Source organism: Pogoniulus pusillus, chromosome 15 (assembly GCF_015220805.1).
Source record: "Pogoniulus pusillus isolate bPogPus1 chromosome 15, bPogPus1.pri, whole genome shotgun sequence".
Lineage (NCBI taxonomy): Eukaryota > Metazoa > Chordata > Aves > Piciformes > Lybiidae > Pogoniulus > Pogoniulus pusillus.
Genome location: NC_087278.1, coordinates 6,510,530 through 6,530,709, shown reverse-complemented (window position 1 = coordinate 6,530,709; position 20,180 = coordinate 6,510,530). Strand labels below are relative to the sequence as shown.

General features: G+C 41.0%; 1 protein-coding gene across 3 annotated transcripts in view; it reads right to left on the bottom strand.

Moving 5' to 3' along the window:
- ATF7IP (activating transcription factor 7 interacting protein) overlaps positions 1 to 15,270 on the bottom strand; it is a 73,600-nt gene extending 58,330 nt beyond the window's left edge. For 2 of the 3 annotated variants that reach the window (XM_064155091.1, XM_064155092.1), the window contains exon 1: positions 14,768 to 14,956. In XM_064155091.1, coding sequence (XP_064011161.1) covers positions 14,768 to 14,934 — 167 coding nt within the window. In that variant the 5' untranslated portion in view covers positions 14,935 to 14,956. Of the gene's footprint in view, positions 1 to 14,767; positions 14,957 to 15,101 lie in introns of those variants that run through there. The other variant, XM_064155094.1, reaches the window with a different exon arrangement.
- Between the last annotated feature and the right edge of the window lie 4,910 nt (positions 15,271 to 20,180).

Here is a 20,180-nt window from a genome sequence, read left to right as displayed (position 1 = left end):
AAAGTGTCTCAGATGTGTAGCTTCCAGGCAGAATCAGAATCTAATATTGCACTCTTTTTTTTAGAAAGGGAAAATACTTAGTTTGACTCCTTAGCAGTTTTACTAAAAGCACATTTTTCTGACTTAAATTTACATGAAAAATTCTGTCATTTACTAAACAAATGCTGCAAAACTGATATATCTTAACCTTCAAATCAAAATCATGCAGAAAAAAAACAAATTAACAATTGCCATACTCTTAATTCTTTTAAGGCATTACATTCTTCAGAAAGACATAATAAGGTTTACAGCTAAAAATAAAGGTCCAATTTAACTGTTTAATAATAGTCATAATATGATTAAGCAATTAAAATTCAAAACAGTTCCAAAGTGGTTGGTAACCATTTCTTGTTCCTAGAGAATCAAACATGTCAGCTGTTTGAAAGTCATTTGCATGCATTGCGTTAATTCGGCAATCCATTCCATTTTGTTTTGAGTCCTGCCTGGAATTGTTTGCTCCCCTAATATCTACCAAAACAGAAGATGCAGCTGTGAAAATTGAGACAATTCCAAATTTTAAGAGGATTGCAAAAAATAATCAAGCCATGTTAGAATGGCTCCAAGCAAGCATGATTTAGTAATGAAAAGCTACCCCAATAGTTGTGAGCACAAATGAAAATAGAATCATTTTCTTAGAATAAAAGCCCATTTGTAAAAAAACCCCAAACTCAACACCACCACAACAAAAAAAATCTCCAAACCCTAGAAAAAAAAACCTTTTTAAAAAAGTGAATCTATCTGCTCCTTCAGAATAAGATACTGTTGGGTATTTCTCTTTGAAAGTCACATGTATTTGAGACTGACATCCTGTTAGTTCATTTCTGGCAGCCTACCATTCCAGTTTACCTACCAGCAGTACAAAGCTAATTGTTCTAGAATGCAGCAGGTTTCAGAAAGGGAGAAAATGCAGACACAAGAACATTGAGCAGAGTCTGACAGTGAATATTGCATTAAAAATGTATAACAACCAATTCAGTGGAAGTTGTTAATTCATTATACACAACTATTTCTGATTTAAATCATGGACATGTAGTTTATGTATTCTATAGTAGCCTTTTTCTCTCTTTTTTTTTTTTATGCACCCATTGAAGAGCAGATCAATCTTGTGATTAATTTTCTTGTTCCCTACTAAAGAACAAATAATTACATGATGGGAAGGAACAGAGAACAGATCATTCTGTCAGCTACCAGTACTACTGGTACAACATGCGTTAGTGTACTTGGGCTTCTTGAAACAGGTTATCTGTTCCATGTGCAACATAGGCTTCAAAGCCTACCATACTTTGTGTATTCCAACACCCAATTCAGGACAGAAAAAAGAAAACAGAAAACCAACCAAGCAAAAAAAAACCAAAACCACCCAACCCAAAATCCAAACCAACCAAATCCTAAAGCACTCCATTCACCCAGCTCTTAGAACGAAATGCTACAGCTCTCTGCTGGACCAGTCATTTTGTACAGCACTTCCATGAATGATACTGCTTTCAAAACAACCTGATGCAGAGCAAAGTAAATACACTGAGACAGGAGCTCTCCTCTGAACTCTGGCAACCTCTCTGAGCCTCTTCTGTAAAATGGGAATAATTTTGCTTAGCTCTCAAGAAAAAAACATAAGCAATAAAAGGCACAAAAAGGGCTGTATGAATGATGGCCATAGGCAGAGAATCTTTTAATGCAATACATGTGGAGAACATCAGAAAACACCCTACTTTTTCTTTCCATGATCCCATTAAAGAAGGAGGTTAGCAAAAAAATTCCAAACCGACAGAACGAATAATACTTGACAATTTTTGTGTGCTTGCTGTTTTATGACATTTTCATATGCTCTTAAAAAACAAAACACCAACCCAAACAAAAAAAGACAACAACAAAACCACCACAGGATGTGTATGATCAAGTAGGTTTTAGACAAAACTTAGCCACTTCAATGATGGCAAACTTGGCGACTACAGTGACCTCACTGTAAAGAATGGTTTCTGCTGGCTTTGAACAATATGAGTTATTAAGATCTGGAATTAAGAATCATATCTGACTAATCCACAAACCTCAGTCACCATTTATAAAACTGAGGTCTTGAAGAACATCAGAAGATTGTTATTTTGGGCATGCAAAGTAGGAAATCTCACAACATTAATCTGCATTCATTAGATGAGGTGATTGTAAGACAAAGCTTCACATTTCATCAAGATAAATGCATTTAAGTAGAACTTGTTGTTTCCAGACCTTTTTAAGTGCCCAAATGTTTTCAGGATCTTAACTATCTTACACAATCAAGAAAACCCACTGTGAAATAAAATCCATATTAAATTCACTAAACAAAAACTTCACTAGCAATAAGACAACAAAACTACCTAGCTGCTGGCATTTCATCAGCATCTGTGACCTCATATTTGCATTATTCCTGTCACTAATCTTTTATCCTAAATAGAAATCTCCTATAACCACTCACAAATTTACAGTTAGCTGAACACAGCAATGAACCAGAGCTGAAAATTCTGTGGTCTGTTGGTGGTTATTTCTTTATTCATATCAAATGCACACTTAGGTATGGAGAAACCATGTCTCCTGAGAACCTGATGTACACTGCCTGCCCAGAATACTTAGTTTCTTCATAAAAGGTGTACTTTCATTAAATGTAGAAGCCAATTTACAGAAATCTAGTGAAAAATTAATTTAATCAAGTGCTTTGCTACGGACTATGCTAAAACCACCAAATTAATATGGAAAAAGCACTGAGGAACTTTTAGGTGCTTAGTGCTGCCTTTCACATCCTTGGCATGTAAGTTGAACTTAAGACAGGAAAATACTATGAACTACATCCTGTTGAGTTATCCAGCTCTTCTGCTGCTCCTGATGAGTTTCTGGAGAACTTTAACTCCCTATTTAATTACTCACAAATTAACTCCTATCCAGATTAAGATCTCATAAAGGCTTTAGCCAAGTATTTGGGACAAAGCAAGAGAATGAGTTGCGAGGAAAAATACTTTTTCTATCATTGCCCTCCGCAATGGAAAAAAGCTGAGCACTGCTTTTCTCCCACCTTCACATCCCTAGACATTAACATCGACCAACTACCTTTCAACAAGCATTGAGCATGACAGATGGCTAGGCCATTACCAAGAATACCACACAGAAAAATGCTAGGCCATGTAAAACACCTATCACTTGGAACCTCTGATTCCTGTTAAGGTACACCAAATAAATATAAGGATAATTTACCATGGAATTAGAATCAACCAGGTTGAAAGAGACCTCCAACATCATCCAGTCCAACCTGGCACCCAGCCCTATCCAGTCAACTAGACCATGGCACTAAGTGCCTCATCCAGGCTTTTATTGAACACCTCCAGGGATGGTGCCTCCACCACCTCCCTGGGCAGCCCATTCCAATGGCAAATCACTCTCTCTGTGAAGAACTTCCTCCTAACATCCAGCCTATACCTACTCTGGCACAACCTGAGACTGTGTCCCCTTGTTCTGTTGCTGGTTGTCTGGGAGAAGAGACCAACCCCCACCTGGCTACAGTCTCCCTCCAGGTAGTTGTAGACAGCAATGAGTTCTGCCCTGAGCCTCCTCAGCCTGCACACCTCCAGCTCCCTCAGCCTCTCCTCACAGGGCTGTGCTCCAGGCCCCTCACCAGCTTTATCGCTCTTCTCTAGACACCTTCCAGTACCTCAACATCTCTTTTGAATTGAGGAGCCCAGAACTGGACACAGGACTCATGGTGTGGCCTGACCAGCACAGGCAAAGAATAACCTCCCTTGTCCTGCTGGCCACACTGTTCCTCATGCAGGCCAGGATGCCGTTGGCTCTCTTGGCCACCCGGGCACACTGCTGGTATGAAACCTTGACGTTATGTTCTGCAGAATTTGTAGCAGTGTTACTCTTGAGCAGCAAACAACTGCTAGCTCTAATGTTTACCTAATTATTTTAGTGTATTTACATAAGATTTGTAGTTCTTATCTACCAATGGAAAAAGTTCCATGTTGGAAATACAACAATAAAACGCAAAATCTAACCACTTGGCTACAGAAATGTAACAAAGTTTGCGATGAGTTTAACTTTGAGTTAAAATATACAGGGAGCTTTTGAGAAAGAGCAGCATTTAGCCAGAGCTCTTCTAGCATAGTAAGGAAGGAAACCAAAATGGAATCATTTGATTAGGAGGCCATATGGGTATGACCTTTGACCTCTCCTGTCCCACCTAATCTGCTCTGTAACTATGACTTTTATTAATTCAGTGAGAGGGGAGGAAAACAAGAAGGGAAAAAAAAAATTCACCAACCCAAACCCACACCCATTAAAAAAACCAAACCACCAAACCACACACACAAAACCCCCAAACAACAACACCCAGCAATCCCCCTCCCCAAAACCAAACCAAACCAAACAACTTCTTTAGAAAAAAAAACAAATGACAGTATTTATATACAAAATATTCTAAGAAGCATAAAACAAAACTGGAAGTTGTTTCTCAGCGAAGCAGAGCTGGTGCTTACCTCTAAACTCTGGAGCATGTGACGCCAGCAGCTCTGCTCATTTGCATGCAGCCAAGCTAAGCTGCTGCAGTCAGCAGCACTTCGGCAGCCATTTTGAAGCTGCACTTGCCTCAGCTGCACTGGAAACGTGATTAAGATGGCTGCAGTGTGCACTCATGGCTGGCTACTCAGTGACAACTCAGCAGAGGATAAAACATTTATACAGCAGAGCGCCTCCCTCTCTGCCACACTGCAACCAACAGCACAGGCGGGGGGAGGGGGGAGGCAGAAGAATGGTTTCTTTTACAGGCAGGAAATGGTTAATGCACAGCTGCAAGGTTGCAAATACTCAGAGCATCACTGGTAAAGAGAAGAGTAAATTAAACCAAAAGCCACTGAGAGGCAGCCCAGACAGAGCTGTGATCCAGGATTGGTATCACACACTTCAGATCTCTCCTGACTCCAAGGCAGTTCGTGATCCATGTCACGTATTAGCAGGCACAGCTACAGAGCCAGATTATGCATAGAACTGACAGACATTCAGGAATGCTTTTCAAGAGCAGCCTCATTTTGGTCTTCAAGAAGAAAAAAAAACAAAACCAAAAGCAAACTGCAAGAAACTAATCTACACTTTTTCACCCCACCACCTACTTTGCAATGTTTGTAGTATTAGTTAAATAAAACAGTTAAACAGTTTTAATTGGAGGGGGGAAGTTCCCTTTATAAACAGTGAAGCTCACATAAAGCCCTAAGAACACTCGAGAACTTCGATGCCTGCAAAATCAAGTATCTACTTATGAATGATGTAGGATATTAAGTCTTTCAAAGAAAAGACCTATCTAGAAAGTTTTTGGCAATTTTTCACAATCTTGTAACTTTACAGAGTAGTTTGTTCCTAAAGAACTGGTTTAGGAACCTATTGAGAGGACAGAAGTGTTGTGAAACAAATACACAATTTTAATGCAAGCAGAACTAAATCCAGTACTGGTTCCTCTCTGCTATCTGTTCGTTAATGCCAGTCATGTGCTCTCGACCAGGCAACAGCAGATCAGTTCTAGAGGGAGCTCCTCTATAGCTGCTTCACACTATCATGTGCACCTCTTCTATAAAATCTATTTCAAAGCAAAGTAACTGCAAGAACACATAGAGCAATCCTGAAGGAAATTGACCTTGAATTAGTTCTCACTTTCTACCAGAAAGTCTTTGTGATCAAAATGCAGCCCAACACTGTAAGCTCCCCCAAAACAGTGGGAGAACACAACCTCCATCTACTTCTTTTATGAAAATGTCTGAACTTAACATGTGTGTTGCCAGCTGTGGCTGGTTATTTCAGGACTGACTAATCAGGCCAGCAGTAGCTGATGCACTCATCAGCACCACAGTTGGTACTTCAAAGTTTTAAAATGCTGAAATACACCATCTGGCTAATACAAGGACAAAAAGGAGTATCACAATTGGCAACACAAGAAAAAGCACATGCCACATGCATGTAAACAGCTACATTGATTATGATCTTTGATAATACTACACAGAGTCACAGTACTAATTGAAAGTATGCTTGCAGTTCAAATGCTCAAAATGTCTCCTGTGAAGACAGGAGAACAACTTCATTATAATGCATTTCAAATCATCCACCACACTGAAGCTTTCTTAACCAAGACCATAGTAACAACATTTTAACCAAAAGAGAAGTCTGTGTAGCACACAGAAAATTTTGGCATCAGGAGAATGCTGACCTTCAATTCTTAGAAGTTCAACAAAACCCCAGGAGTTTCCAATCCAGAACCCAAGAGCTGCACTGTGCAACACTCCATTCTCTGACATTCTGTCTTGGAGCTCAGTATATGGAACCTCAATGACTTAAATAGGCCTGAACAGGTGTAATTACTTGGTGAAAAAACCTCAGCCATCGTTTTCCCTAAGCCAGAGAAAACAATGCATGTCATACTCCAGTTGCTACAATCAATCCTTCTACCTCATCAGAAAACTTCATGAACATGCAAAGGTACTGATATGTAAATACAGACAACCTAGTTGCAAGTCCAGCTGAATGCTAAGCAGCTATGCATTTACTCAAGACTTCAGTTCCCTAAACTTCAGTCTACATACACAGGTGTGTTAGTATGTTAAAAAATATTAACCAACTCATTTAAAACAAACCCCAATATTTAATTAAACATAAAATTAGGAGTGGAATAATTCATCTGAGAATGCTTTGGGCCTGGAAATATTAAAGAGAACCTACACTAACATGGAATTGCTATGTTAGTGGGAAACATTGCTACTTAGGGTGGCATTTACTCAGGTTTTCTAAAAATCAAAAAGAAATAAGAAAAAGTATTTTTGAACAGAATTTAAGCTTAACGTGTTATGTTTAGATTTAAAATACAGAATAAAAACTTCCAACAATCCTGACTCTGCCCTCTTTTGATGACATGCTAACATCCTGCAGTTATCATCCCACCAAGTTCAATTCTTCTAGTCATGGCGAATTTTAAAACAGAGCTTCCATTTCCCAACCTTCTCAAGAACATCAAACAAGCAGCTCGGGAGAATGGCACCTTGTTATTTCTGTAAGTGTTGCCCTAAGTATTATAATCCCCACACACCTCTCAAATATCATTAGATCACACAGACCTTATACTAGGGCTCCTACCCTGAAAAATCAAGGAGAGAGAGAATATTCTGGACTTTCAGACAGAATTTTCTGTAATTTCACATTACAAGGGTATAAAAAAAGCAGCCAAAACATCAGTAATTTCTTCTGCTCAAATGACATGCTTAGAAATTAGTCTGCTCTCTATTATCCACATTTCTTTGTGTACAAACCTCATCTCATCCAATTTGCTCACTTTTTTTAGTGTTAGTTAACATTAAGAGGACAAAACAGTTCTTACGCTGGTGAAATCCATGAAAGGGAGGGAGACTATTCCTTTCTGTATACACCTGAACAGAAATCTCAGTAAACTGAGGCTGACTTTAAGAAACAAGAATCTTAACTCTTGCTTACAACTACAAGAATTTTGCAAATAAAAACTACTTCAGCTACTAGGGAAAATAGAAAGTTCGTGATGATCACGAAACAAGGAACATCACAGTCCAGAAAGTCAGTCTGCACATCATTTAGTTGATTGGATAGGGCTGGGTGATAGGTTGGACTGGATGATCTTAGAGGTCTCTTCCAACCTGGTTGATTCTGTGACTCCAGTAACTGTAAGGCACTTGATGGTATGACCAGTGAAAGACATTTTCAATGGATTGATTGAAGTCAGCAAACATGTGCCTGTTTCCTGATAAACATGCTTTGAAATACTTAAAAACATAAAACTTCAGAAGGCAATGTCTTTTTAAAATGTCCCGCTGGAAACTGCAATAATTTGGGGGTAAAGGCAGAAGGAAATTTCTTTTGTGTCAGGTTTTTGGTCTTTGTGTGTGTGTGTGTGTGTTATTATTGTCTGTTTGTGGTGTTTGGTTGCTTGGTTTGGTTCTATATATTAGTGTAAAATGGAGGATGATGCTTAGGACAGCATGAAACAATGGAACAAATATACAGGTTATTTGAAGAGGTAGCTTATATAGCCACAATCACATCATTCAGAAGAACTTGTGCTTTGAGTTCATAAATTCACTGAAGCCCATTTTTAGAAATTGGGTCTAGAAAACTATTTATTCTGTATGATAAATATCCCACTTAAACACAGCAAACAAGCTCTATCAGTTTACCTACATATCATAGGAAACAAATTATTACCAAAAATTCCTTTGCACACAGCCATTAAAATTGACTAAGATCTCACATGAATTGATATTTACTCCTGGAAGAAGTCAAAGTTGGTAATGCCAAGTACAGTTTTCAGTCATTTATAACACAGCTCAAAGTCAAACATCTTAAAGGGCATAGCTTTTTTTGTTTTGTTTTTAAAGTTGCTCACAAATCCCAGAGAACTATAAAGGAGATATATGTAGTATACATATATATACATGGTGTTCTGAAAATCTCCAGTGATAGGATGGAAGCTAACATACAGCTGAAGGCCAGACATTTATTTAATACCACAGTTACTATGATGCCTTCAGCTACACCACACCACCAAGGGATCTTTACTAAGCAAAAACAAAGGGAGAGAGGAGGAATGGCAAGGTGGGGCAGACTTGTTAAACACAGAGGTGACTTGAAAAAGCATACATCAGTGGTAATAAGCAAAATGAGTGAGCAGTGGCTATAATGAAACCGCATTTCCCGCAGATTTAGAAATGCTGTCTTGCTACTTTTTAATCAGTGTTACCTCAAGTTAGCATTGGTGCCTTACCACTCTGGCAAGCAACTGCAGGTCTCAGGCCTACCTCTCCTACAAAACTTGCACATTGTTGTGACAGCCTCCATACTGCCTCGACAGACCATACCTATATCCCGACTGACAGCCAGTTATCTCCCCAAAACAAAGTGCAACGGCCAAGTTTTCTCACTGGGGACAACGGTAGCCTCTCCTCCTGCCAGCTGCTTGTTTTGACAAAATCTGCAGAAATTCATTATCTTTGATACTATGCTGTCAAATTTACTGAAAGCCAACAAGTCTTGCAAGAATTACTCAGAATAAGACAAAGGACAATGACCACATCAAAGTGGACTACTATGCTAGAACTGAGCAGATTGCTGTTTAAGCCTGTAGGGCCCTGGCACAATTAAACATTTTTGTCACATACCTGTTTTGCTATTTGTGCATAAGCAAAAAATCATTTATGTTTGTTAAGCAGATTTGCCCTCTTAGTAGAGCTCCTCAGTACCATTTAATAACCTTGTTCATGCACGTTTTAATGCAGGCATTCAGTTTTCACTAACAGATTCCTGTTTTGTTTAATACTGTCATATTAATATAAGTTCAAATGAAAACATAAAACACAAAGTGACATAAAACTCAAGTGTACCTGAAATTCCACTCTCAATTTCAGGGTTTGTCTGTGGCATATATATGTGTATATATGTGCACATACATAACAAAGACAGAAATAAGAACTGGAAGATTAACCAAAGCAGAATATGCAACTAAACTAGAAGACAAAAAAACCACATCAACCAAAGAAAAGAGACTCCCATTTCTGAACCACAATTCTCTGAGAAGCTAGAGAATGTATTGCTTTAGTTCAGCCCTTGCCACCTAAAAAATTATTAATGCATTCTGCAGATCCAGTTTATAGATAACTTGTAGCAATACTTTCTATCTCTAAAATTGATCAGTGACTTTTATAGTCTGATCTCTAGGCTAATAAAGAACTTAAATGATCAGAAGCACTTCCAGAGACTTAAAACATTTTACATATGAACTCAAATATTTTCTCCCATTTCTGCAGAAACAGAGAAAGGGAAAAAAGCAACTAAAAGAACCTTCTCCCCAAAACAAAACCCAAACAAATAAACACACACACACCAAACAATGACAAAACGCCCAATAGACCCCTCCCCCCCAAAAAAACAACAACAAAAAAATCCCAGCATACAAACAAAAACGGCAAGACAGCTAAAGCTGCTATGAATCACATGCAAAGTCTCCTCAGGCAAAGGAAAATTAAGATTCCACAATATAAAGCAAAATTTTGTGTTTATAAAGATAACTAGAACTTGAAGGCTGGCAAAATCTATTCTCCAGATCCTCCTGACTGAAAATCTGAAAGCCAGTTAGAGTTAGCTTCTTTTGGATCAGCCAGCAGTCTTTTAATATCCTATAGAAATGTTAAATATGAAGCACTAATCAATTCACACCTAAACTTTCTTCAGAGACTGACACATTCTGTAGCTGTCCAGCTTAAAAAGAACAACTGAATAGAGAGATCACTTTAGAGATCCATTTAATTTCTCTTTGCTTCTTTATAAGCTGTCAAAAAAAAAACCCAAAAAACCAACCAAGCCAAAAAACCAGTAAGTTTGTTGCTCCACATAGCATCCCTATCTTACTCTCAATTCTGTATTTGGATAAGGCATTGATCTTATAGTGGTAACAGGAGAACATTTTTTCCTAGTGTGCAGCATATAGTGCAATGAATATCACCAAAATGCCTGAATTAGAAATACACATCATGAGAGCATCATTTGTGTTGGCCAGTTTATGAATTCTTAGTTGTTTTGTGTATGTAGGTAAATCACCCAAAGTAATGTCACATACTAAAGAAAAGAGTTCAGCCACAATTTTAACTGAAAATTATTAACAATCTTAAATTTCAGTGCATTTAATAGAAATATTACACAAAAAAAATCTATCCCCAAGCAAACGAAACCGCCACATCCACCTAATAGTTTTACAACTTCAAACTTACTTTTCTCAGCTAATATCCTTTATGAAAACTGTGATGTACATCTGTGCCACTGTAGTAATTTCCACAATAAACTCAAAAAATATAACAAGATCACAATATAAACATCAGGTAAAGAGCTAATGGAAAGAATCCATTCAATTTGCAAACTATTTAAGTAAGAACAATATACAGGTAAATATCTTTTAGCTACTATCTACATTTTATGAATAACCTTGAGATTTTTTGTTTAATTTCTCATAGTAAGACCAGGTAAGCATAATTGATGATTATACTACTAAAAAAAAAATCTAAAGCAGAAGAAATTTATTTTCTTTTCAAAATAAGAAAAAAACCAAAACAACAAACATCTGGCTTAATTACTTTTCACTGTGGAAATACTGCAACTGAAAAAACAGCTTCTCCAAAAAATCACAGTCAAATACACTGAAAATGAGGATTTAGTTAATAGTTAGGAATCAGATATTTCAAAAATAAGATTTGAAAACTTGTTTAACACGCAGACTGTTTCTATTTCCAAGGAATCTGCAAAATCAGTATTTTAAATGAAATTACTTTCATTAATAGGTGGTTCAGTCTTTTGACTAGCGAGATCACCTTCCATGCTGGAAGGAAATCAAGTGTCAATATTATACCACACTTCCTGTCATTTTGATGCAAATGGAAGCATTACTAGAGAAGCCTTTACAGGAAAGCTAACATACTGCAGTTAATACTGATCTGAGCATAACAATACAGGCAAAAGCAGGAGGTATGCACAAATGCAGCAGAGTATGGTATGTCTCTCTACTGGGATTAACATCTTGAAAACAAACTTTGTAATGTACAGGTAATGAGAATTAAGAGGTCCCTCAAGAAGAGCACAAAAATGACTGCTTTAATGTATGCATGTTATTATAGCATCCTTCTGTGAATCAATTCTGTTATGATCAGCCTCAAGCCTACACATCATCCTGTAGTCTTGTTAATTCACGTAGCAAAATGCGGCAGTATTCCACATTATGGAAGCATCAGTTCAGCAGTGCTACGCTCGGCAGCAAAGGTGCAGCTGACAAAAAGCTTTTTACACCAAGCAATGTACTAAGTCTACTAAAGTAAGAACATTGTGATGAAAACACAAAGATCTCTTGAGATTCTTTGAAAAAGAACTCACAATAAGCAGTTATTTATAAATGGCGACAAAGCATTTTTTTCTGGACTTAAACAAATATTTTACTATTAATGACCTGGACTAGGGGCAGAGTGCACTGTCAGCAAGTTTGCTGATGACACAAAACTGGGTGGAGTGGCTGACACACCAGAAGGCTGTGCTGCCATTCAGTGAGACCTGGACAGGCTGGAGGGTTAGGCAGGAAGAAATTTAATTAAATTCAACAAGGGCAGAGTCTTGCACCTGGGAAAGAACAACCCCAGGGATCAGTATAGGTTGGGGACTGACTCGTTGGAAGGCAGCAAAGGGGAAAAAGATCTGGGGGTCCTAGTTATGGGAGGCTGACCATCAACTGATCATCATCACAATGAGCCAGCAGTGTGCTCTTGTGGCCAGGATGGCCAATGCCATTCTGGGGTGTATTAGAAGGGCTGTGGTTAGTAGGTCCAGAGAGGTTCTCCTGCCCCTCTACTCTGCACTGGTGAAGCCGCATCTGGAGTACAGTGTCCAGTTCTGGCCTGCCAGTTTAAGAGGGACATAGAACTATTTGAGAGTCCAGTGCAGAGTCACAAAGATGATTAAGGGAATGGAACATCTCTCTTACAAGGACAGACTGAGGGAGCTGGGGCTCTTTAGCTTGAAGGAGACTGAGAGGTAACCTCATGAATATGTAATGGGTGAGTGCCAGGAAGATGGAGCCAGGCTCTTCTCAGTGATGCCTGATGACAGGACAAAGGGCAGTGGGTGGAAGTTGAGCCATACGAAGTTTCATGTAAATATGAAGAGAATTTTTTTCACCATGAGGGTGACAGAACACTGAAACAGGCTACCTAGGGGGGTTGTAGAGTCCCCCTCTCTGGAGATATTCAGAACCTGCCTGGAAATGTTCCTTTGTGATCTGGTATCAGTGATCCTGCTCTGGCAGAGGGGTTGAACTGGATGAGCTTTCACGTTCCGTTCCAGCCCCTGACATTCTGTGATTACTATCCAGTATTATTAAAACAATTACTTTTGGGACTATCTGCACATAGGAATTTGATTTGTTACTTATGGAACATACAAAGTAACTGCCCAACTAGACAAATACGTACTAAGTACAGTTGCCATAATTTATGAATCGCACAAGTCCTCAGGCAATCATTAATGAATTCATTTTATGATGGACCTGACATCTTCAATTAGTCCCATTTCACAGATCTGAAAATTAAGAAATTACCTACCCAAGATCATGAATCAAACAGCAGTGGTTTTGTGTTTATTTTTTCCCCTTGAAAGAATTTATAGCATTTGAAGTAATCTGTAGCAAGGCATGTAAGCGTGTGACTGCACAAAACAGTATGCAACCAGAAATTCACAATTATTTCTTACATTGACAGCTCTAGTTTGTTCACACAGTTCATATTTAATTTCATATATAAACATGACATTTCTTCCTGTTTTTTTTTATTATTATAAAGCAAATATTAGTAATTGTAATAACTGTAACTAGATCAAAGCGGTATAGCTTATAATGGCCCACAAGAGAGCTAAAGCTTGATTGGAGAATATTCTCATCTTGTGAATGCAAATTCCAGTAAGTGTATTCATTAAAATACTGTCATCCCTGGTATTATCTGGGATATTGACCAAATATATTTATTAACATACTTTTAGTTCCACCAGTTAGCATGCTAAATAAGCAGTCTAGATGCTCAAGTGTTATTTTTCTGTGGTTGCTGTTTGTCCTTTCTGTAACAAGGATATTTTTAATCCACAAACCCATACAACATGTCTGTTATTTGTCACAGACATGACAATACATGGATTTATTTCAAGATTGCTATTATTCATTCACAAGTTTATAGAATAGTTTAGGTTGGAAAAGATCTTAAAGATTATGTAGTTCCAGCCCCTGGTCATGCACAGGGACATCTTCTGCTAGACCAGGTTGCTCAAGGCCTCAAACATCCGCAGCCTCCCTGGGCAACAAAATTACATAATCATAGAAACAACTAGGTTGGAAGAGACCTCCAAGATCATATTCTAATGCAGGCATTTCCACTGGACATCCGTCAAAGATCAGGGGATCTAAGAATATATACCTGTTTAAGGAAAAACTGCTTGAGAAGCTCTAACAGGCCCTAAAGTCACATCAGATTCAAAATGTGAAACACTTAACCATGAATAGAGCTCCAGCATTCTAAATGCTTAACTTCAGAGAAAATTATTAGTTCAAGTGTACCTTCTGTACAGGAATATACTACTTAACCTGTTAACTTGTGCTAGTAGTTTGTTTGATGTGGGCCTCCACAACAAACTGGAGTAGCCACTCTGGCCTTGTTCGCTGACACCACATAAATAAGGCACAGTGAGGCCTCTGTTGTTTGGGGGTGTTTGTCCACTGAAATTCCCTTTCACTCCATGCTCATTGCTTCAGAAACTTGAATCTGAAGCTCATAAAAGCGCCAGTGAGAGCAGCAACAAGAACGTTTCTCATTTCCACACCCTGTCTGCCACAACACTCAACACCTGCTGCATTAGTGAGGGTGGATATCCACACCTTGCACATGGCATCACCCAGCTCACACCATCCCCAGTTTGGACATAAAGCACAGAAACGCTTTTGAGGCACCAGTCAGACAGACGTGCTGCTGTCCCACCCAAACACCCACTCAGTGTCATGTGGGAGGTGCCTCCAACCCACCCATGCACAAAACAGAATGCAGTCAGACAACTGCCTGGTCCTGCCCAGCACTCTGCGCCTTCAGGACCTACCAGAATGCCCTAGCTGTGCCATGCCGCGTAACAGACCTACCTGTTATCCGTTTCTGCCGCCGCAGGAGTTTCTCCACACGTGGAGGGACAGAGGACGCCACCTCCCCGCACCCCACTCCCCACCTGCTGCGCTCTCTGCGCGAAAACAGCAACGCGCATGCGCGGCGCCGCCGCCGCCTGCACTGGAGCCCGGTCACGTGCTCCCATGCAGCGCGCGCCGGGCTGCGCTGCGTCCTGCGGCCGAACGTGGGTGCGCGCAGCGCCGCGCCTGCAGAGCTGCAGCCCGAGCATGCGCACTGCCGCCGCCGCCGCGCGGCAGCCGGGGCTCCCGGCGCTGCCCTGCCGCTCGCGCCCCGGCAGGGACGCGCCCGTACCTGTGCCCTGCGTCCCGCGGGAGTGCCGCCCTCAGCGCCCAGCGGCGGTTGCCGCCGTTGCCGCCTCCCCGGGGCTGCCGCCGTAGATTCAAAATCGGAACGCGCTCCAGCAGCTAACGCCACCTCCCCCCGGTCGCACACGCCGTGCCGTTATGCAAATAAGCCCCATATCTCCTCCCCTCTCTCGGCTGGCTCCGCCCCCCCGTGGGTGCAGGGGCCGGCAGTGGGGGACTGCCTCGGGGCCGGCCAATCCCGGAGCCGGTGATCCTGGCAGCATGCAAATGAGCCGCCAGGTTATTTAAATGAGACAAGAGCTCCGCCCCTTCGCTGCCGGCGTCTGGAGAGTGATTCGGGCAGACGCGCCGGGGCCGAGCGGCAGCCGTTGCCGCCAGGGGGCGCTGCGGCGCGTCTAGGGGCCAGGCCCCAGGGCCTGGGGCAGACGCCTTTTCTCGCCCTCACCTCTCTTCCCGCCTTCCTGCCTGGTCCCCTTTCTTCTCTTTCCACCCTTCACTTTTTTCCTGCCTTCCGTCCTTTGTTTGTCCTCTCCTTCCCTCAGCTTTCTGTCACAGTAGCTGTGGGCTGCGTGTCTGTGAAACCTCTCTGATACCTTCAAAAGCCTGCCCGAGGTCCGCTAGGCTTCCTGCACGGGCACTGCAGCTCCCATACTGCTTCTCTCCCTCAGATTCTGGGCTGCATGTGGAGTACCTTCAAGTCCTTTCCTATGATAGGCTGCAGGTTTGGGGTCTTTTTAATGACTGGTTTCAAGATTCCTATGCAATCAGACAGTAGCACTGGATGTGCCTGAAGTGGCTCTGAGTTACACAGCTGATCCTGGGTGAGATGCAGGTCAGGGCTGCAAGTGGCCACTTCCCACACACACTTAATTGCTGCCTCAGAGACGTAAGCAGGAGGGGGAGAAAACCACAGGACCTGCTTTAATACAAGACAGAACTTGGCACCTTTTCTACCATAGCCAACGGCAGGAATGACCATTGCCAACAGCTGGTCTGTCCCACGAGGTCAGGTGTAGGAGTGGGACCGCTGCCTGTATCCTCAGGTAGAGAAGGTACAAGAGCATAGAAAGACACGTCAAGTTTTTGGCAGAACTGCTTCCATACCACCTATGTGGATCTGCTGCTGAGATTCAAGTACCAATCTCCTATTAACCCTGTAATGGAGTGTCTCATTCCATCCTTGTTAAGGCAAATGAAGTTCACATTCTTCCTACTGAAGGCATGAAAAATGGCATCCCAAAATATTTACTTGAAGAGTAAGCCAAATATGAATTATTTTGTTTTACTGCATACAGACCAGGCTGATCAGCAAGGCACTCTGTTCCTCTGTGTCATGAAATAGTAGCTACAACACAGATATTCTGAGTCCTGTCAGGTGTGCTTGGTGGATTGATGGCCAGAGGCTTTCTTGACCTCCATGCTACATGCTTCCATTGCACAGCCAAGATGCAACAAGGAAGTGTATACATGTTCCCATGTATTTGTGCACATACAGCTGCAACAGTGCTTTTAGCCTGAGAATGTGAACAGCTGAAATGTGAACATACCTCTTGCTCTGTTATCCTTGCTACAGGTGTGACTATTTGTAAGAGAAAGTGTGGCAGACATCTGCAACAGTAATTTCTTCAACTGTCACAGCTAGTTGTTCATTGAGCCAAAGTGCAACACTGGAATGTTTTCATACAATCACAGAATGGCTTGAGTTGGAAGGCACATTAAAGATTACCCAGTTCCAACTTCCCTGCTATAGGCAGGGGCACCTCCCATTAGAAGGTTGCTCAAAGCCTCATCTAGTCTGGTCTAAAACACTGCCAGGGATGAGGCATCAACAACTTCTCTGGGCAATCCATTCTGGTGTCTCAAGATCCTCATAGTAAAGAACTTCTTCCTAATGTCTAATCTAAATCTGATCTTCTCTAGTTTAAAACCACTGCCCCTTGAAGTATCACCACATACCCTTACAAAAAGTCCCTCTCCAGCCTTTCTGTAGGCCCCCTTCAGGTACTGGAAGGCTGCTACAAGGTCTCCTAGGAGCATTCTCTTCTCCAGGCTAAACAGATATAATTCCCTCAGCCTGTCCTTGTGGGCTCTCTGATCATATTTATGGCTCTCCTCTGACCTTCTCCAACAGATCCATGTCCCTCTTGTAATGAGTGCTCCAGAGCTGGACACACTACTCTGGAGTAGAGGGTCAGAGTAACTTCTCTTGACCTGCTGGCCAAGCATCTTTTGATGCAACCCAGGACATGGTTGGCATTTTGGGCTACCAGCAGGAGACTTGAGAGTTGAGTCTTCTGAGCTTTTGTGTACAGTGAGAGGAGAAGGTAGTTCAGAAAGTGAAAGCAAGAACTATCCACAAGTGGGCTGGTCTTAGCCGTGCCCATTGGTTAACTTGAAATGTCCTCACTAGAAAGCACTTTTGCAGGGTCCATGAGTATATGTCCTTTGAGAGTTAATGAACAGTGAATGCTTTGTGGCTAAAAGACGCAAGTTTTCACAAGACTGGATAACAGTACAGGCATCTCTTTGCATAATAACTGGTATTATTCCAAACTAAATTTAATATGGAAGCTGCTGCAGTAACGTAGCATTTTGTCCTCTGCAGTGCATTTCATGCACCTAACATAACAGCAAAGAAGGTTTTGTTACCCTGCATGTAGGTAGGAATTTGCTGCTATTACCTTGATTTATTTAATTATCACACAGAAGTAGATGTCCTGGTTGAGTTGGAACAGAATTAATTCTGTTCAGTGATTTTACTTTTCAGCTATGTTTCTTGTAAGTAACTGCACCCTTTGAAGTTAACAACATGTTTTCACAGACTCTGTTTGCTTCTAGAAGTGATAACACTCAATGTTTACAGTTACTACCAAGGATTGCTATGCAGAAAGGCTCTTGCTTATACTTGCTCTTTTGCAGACCAAGGCCACTGCTAAATCTTGTGCGCCACGTTGGGGGTGCAAAAAACAAAGGGATGCACAATTCTCCATTGACACTGAGGCCTGAAGTATGCATATAACATTTAATTTTCTTATTCCCAGGTACTATCAAAGGTCGCACCCTATGAATGACATATCACTAGTAAACTCACGATGATCCTCCTTTCTGTACATCATCAAATTGTCTGAAAAATGAGACTTAACAGCTTGAATATTTCCTAAATATTCATAGAATCACAGAATCAACCAGGTTGGAAGAAACCTCCAAGATCATCTAGTCCAACCTAGCACCCAGCTCTGTCCAATCAACCAGACCATGGCACTAAGTGCCTCATCCAGTCTCTTCTTGAACACCTCCAGGGACAGCCACTCCACCACCTCCCTGGGCAGCCCATTCCAATGCCAATCACTCTCTCTGTGAAGAACTTCCTCCTAACATCCAGCCTAGACCTCCCCTGACACAACCTGAGACTGTGTCCCCTTGTTCTGTTGCTGGTTGCCTGGCAGAAGAGACCAACCCCACCTGGCTACAGCCTCCCTCCAGGTGGTTGTAGACAGCAATGAGGTTACCTCTGAGCCTCCTCTTCTGCAGGCTGCACAACCCCAGCTCCCTCAGCCTCTCCTCATAGGGCTGTGTTCCAGACCCCTCACCAGCTTCGTTGTCCTTCTCTGGACACATTCCAGTACCTCAACTCTCTCCATGTGATTTAATTTTTGCTAATGGAGACATTGCAGATTCACAAATGAGAACGACAAAAGAAGAAGAAAAAAATAAAGGTGATGCACGAAGGAGGTATAGTTCTCGGTATGAAAATGTACTTTTCATGTACAGACAGCTACTGACTTGTCATGAAAACAAAGTATGATCATAAGAAATAGTTAGCAATAGGGAAAAAAAAGAAAAGCCATTTAAAAAACTTCATTGGAAAATGTGTATTTTTCAGAAATTGCCTTGGTAAATGGATGACACTTCTGAGGCAGTAGGATTTAGGTTAATTTTTCTTCTTAATTTATTAAGTCAATCAGTATTTCTTTCATAGCAGTAGCCTAATAGGATGGAACGATAACTTCTGTGATTATAAACAAGTTCCTACACAGAGCAAAAGAAATGCTACAATACCAGAAAGTAATTTCACTAACAGCAGTATTTGTGGCAAGTAATAAAACCCCAAATATCCTTGACAACATAATCTCTGATTTAATGACTCATTTGAGATTGCAGGAATTTCACTGGCAAGGCTTTAAAATGTCATTCAACAGGGAACTGCGTGATACCTTTCTGCTGAATAAAACCTCAGATTTTTAATTCCTTTTTCATATCAGGGCTTTTTAATATATTTTTTTTTTAGAGAGAGAGAAATTTAAAGCACAATCAGATGAAAGAAATCTATGAAAACATGTTAAGACATTTCCTAAACTTCTGAAAACTATAAAATGAACAATGTACGAAGAGCACAAACATGGTAAATGTAACCCAATTCCCAGAGGAATTTTTACAGCAATGAGTTAAAGCTATTTAAGGCATCTGCACTTAGGTTACTTTTCACTGTAGATTATGTACCTATGTACCTGCCTGTGATATAACAGCCATAAAATATGTTAATAGCATCTATTACCTTTAAGGGAAAGAAGAGGATTTGGGAAAAAATCCTGGTTCTACTCTGTTCCTTTCTGATTTTAATGGATTTTGAGACTAATCATGAAGTAAATATTCTGCTGTTTAGCTGTTCTTTGATCAAACTTAACTCTGTGATGACTTTTGGGAAGAGTGGAGAGGGACTTTTCATAAGGATGTCTAGCAATAGGACAAGGAGGAATGGTTTTAAGCCAAGAGGGAGTAGGTTTGGACTGGGTCTTAGGAAGAAGTTCTTCAGTACAAGGGTGGTGAGACTCTGGAATGGGTTGCCTAGGGAAGGTGTGGATGCCTCCTCCTTAAGGGTCTTCAAGGCCAGGTTGGATGAGGCCTTGAACAGTTGAGTCCAGTTTTCATAGGGTCAGGCTTGATGAGGCTCTGAGCAACCTGATCTAGTTGGGAATGTCCCTGCTGACTTGCAGGGGGGTTGCAACAGGTAATCTCTAGAGGTTCCTCCCAACCCAGTGCATTCTATGACTCCAGGTACCACCCA